At 27.8% G+C, this 3,055-nt stretch overlaps 1 protein-coding gene across 1 annotated transcript in view; it reads right to left on the reverse strand.

The window, feature by feature from the left end:
* LOC107628118 overlaps positions 1,780-3,055 on the reverse strand; it is a 2,350-nt gene continuing 1,074 nt past the window's right edge. Inside the window, exons 3-4 of the mRNA XM_016330927.2 lie at positions 2,652-2,919; positions 1,780-2,260 (exon numbers count right to left, since the gene is read on the reverse strand). Coding sequence (XP_016186413.1) covers positions 1,961-2,260; positions 2,652-2,919 — 568 coding nt within the window. The 3' untranslated portion in view covers positions 1,780-1,960. The remainder of the gene's footprint in view (positions 2,261-2,651; positions 2,920-3,055) is intronic.

Consider the following 3,055-nt stretch of genomic DNA (forward strand, 5'->3'; position numbering starts at 1 on the left):
ACCATGCAAAAAAAAAAAAAAGATTAATCATTGACATATGTGAGCTTTATTATTTTTATTTAATGGTAATTAGATCCTTAATTTTTTTAATTTATCATTTGTCTGAGTTTGATGCAATTATAAGTTTATAACATAGTATTTCTCATGAAATTAACAATTTTTGTTTATTGAAAAGTTAATGTAAATAAAATTAGACATACTTTTATTTGGATATATTAATTTTTAATGCATAAATAACAAAAGAGAGTTAATTTGAGAACGAAGAAATAATAAATTTAGTTTAGGGACCATGTACAAGCTATTTTGTTTTGGGCAGTTCTTGATAATTATTTTTCATAATCAAAATGCGTAATTAAATCAACCAACTAATATGTAGCTCAATTGACAGAATTGTCTTGCTTTTAAAAAAAAAAAAAACATCAAATAAAAAATCTTACTACAAATTATGGATATGGGGTAAGGGTGTGTGATTTTCATCTTTTTAATGTACAAACAAATAATATTTTTGCTCAATAATGCATTTAATAGAAATGGGACCAGATGATTCAATGCACTTCCTTGTTAGCTTCACATTGTTTTCAAAATATTAATAATGATGAAAATATCTCACATTGTTTTCACTTTTCAATAATATTATTTTAAGATTAATTGTAATGCTAGCTATCTTGACAATGGTGTTCGATGTGGTTTTACTTGTGTTAGCAGAGATTAGAAGGGAAGGTGTCAACGAGACTGTCTGGGAACAATTTTGCTATTTGAAGAGGCTTTCTTTTAGCATGGGACTCGAGACAAAGAGACATTATTTGCGAAAAAGATTGTGTGGAGGCTTTTACTATTGTCAACAATTTACAGGATTGCTCTGGGTTTATTGATCCTTTGGTGTTAAAAATTCGAGATATCATGTTTTAAAAATGGCGTGCTGATCTTCGGTTGATTTTGAGAGATGCAAATACAGTATTAGACATCGTGACAAAAATTACAATAAGGATTTTTTTTTCCCAAGTAAAACTTTGGTTGTCTTAAAAAGAATTTGAGAGTAATATTCAGTAAAACTGTCTTTCTTAAACAGTTTCTTATTTATTTTTTTTAGTTGTTGATTGTTTTTTACTTTTTTTTTTTTAAGTCACCAAAAAAATCATAATGAAAAAAAAAATCTATTCCTGTTACTAAATGGCCACAAGTTGAATCGTTAATGAGTCAGGCTGAGTTGGCCGAACTTAAATGGACCGATGGAGCAAAAACATTAGGCCCAATTGAATAATCCCTTTCTAAAAAGGACGTCGGCAGAGAAAATGGTTTTGCCCGAATGAGAATACGACAAAAAAATTAAATAAAGTAAGTTATAACTATTTTTAGTTAATTTTTTTTCTAGTTATTAAAATTTGTTGGTTTATTTTATTTCCTTGGATAGAATGCAAAATAGATGAGCATCGCTTTATTAATGTTTCTTTGGTGAGAAAGACAAGATACATATTACCATTTACAATATTCATCTAGTTATGATTAATAGCATGGTGTTTAATATTAATACTTTAATTTCTAACATGGTACACCACCATTGCATATTACTCTCGTATGAAAACTATCTCAAATTTAAGGGCAGTTCAATTGGTATTTTTATTTTTTGTGTTTTCAGTTGTTAGAATTTTAAAAAGAAAAAAATATAAAAAACATAATTTTATTACTTTTTTATAAAATTCTAAATATAAAATAAAAAATAAAAACATATAATACAAAAACGTTTGAATATAAAATTAATTGAACTCAAATATAAATTATGCAAAAATTTATTGTATATAGATAATTCCGTTATAATCTTAACTAAAAATAATTACAATACAACTTATTGAAATTAAATACCAGGCAAAAACGATAAAACCTAAATCTAACCCTAACTAAGCATAACAAGTTAAATTTAAAATGATAACTTATTATATATATATAATACTAACATAATGCACTACTCCTTTTCACGCTCTAATTGTGTTCTGAGAATGGCTTCATTCACTTCCGCCATTAACGGAAACATGTGCCCTGAACCTGGCAATTCATGGTATTTAATCCATGGAATGTTTTGACCAATATATCGTTGTAGCATAGTAGGGACAAGTTTATCTTCCTCCCCTTGCCATAGATGAACTTGTCCTTCATTATTTGGAAAAGGATTTTCAATTTCAAAGGGATCAAAATCCCAATTTCCAAATCCAACGATCATGTCTCGGCAAACAGATTCAGATTCACCTTGTTGTAACACTTGTGACTGCAACCAAAAAAAAAATTTTTAGTATTATTTATGAGTTTAATATTTCAAGAAATTAAATTCAATTTCTCAGACCACATTTTTAAGATTTTAATTTTGATATGTAATGAATGTTAGGGCCAGCAACTTTTGTGATTTGTAACCATCAAATAGTCATCAATGATGATTTTAATGGTGTGAGATTTCATCCAATAGCTCACTTTTCTTTACTAGTATATACTGGCCAGAATTTAATAAAGTTACTGGTCCCTAGACTTTTCCATATATTTATGTAAGACTGTTTACAAAGAGAATACGTTAAAATTAAAATCATGTTTTTATATTAAAACATTTTGTTTTAGGTATTAATTTTTTTTTTTAAATTCGGTCAATGAAGTAGGAAATATATAACCTGATATGGTCTTGGTGGAACGTTAGGAGAAAAGAGCAAAGATAAATCTTGTTGTGATAAAATAGCTGGATTCTGTGACAAAACACTTGATCCTGGAAACCACTTCTGAGTCATCCACCAATATGTCAGCCATGGCAGGTGATGGGCAACTCCAACTGCCCATTGGTCTTGCCTTGGTTGTTTGGAATAAGCCATTTTTGATAACTTGGAAGGGAAGCCACTCCACCAATAGTTAGTCACCGGTGTCATCAATGTTGCTCCAGCAAGCCTGTATTTAATAAAAATACTTTTAATATTTAATTTATTTTAATTTTATAAAAAATATTGATATAATAATTATAAAAAAATTAAAAAATTATCAAAATTTATTATTTTTAGTCATTACTTAATTATTTTTTTGCTAT

The sequence above is a fragment of the Arachis ipaensis genome, chromosome B02 (assembly GCF_000816755.2).
Source record: "Arachis ipaensis cultivar K30076 chromosome B02, Araip1.1, whole genome shotgun sequence".
In the NCBI taxonomy this organism is placed as follows: domain Eukaryota; kingdom Viridiplantae; phylum Streptophyta; class Magnoliopsida; order Fabales; family Fabaceae; genus Arachis; species Arachis ipaensis.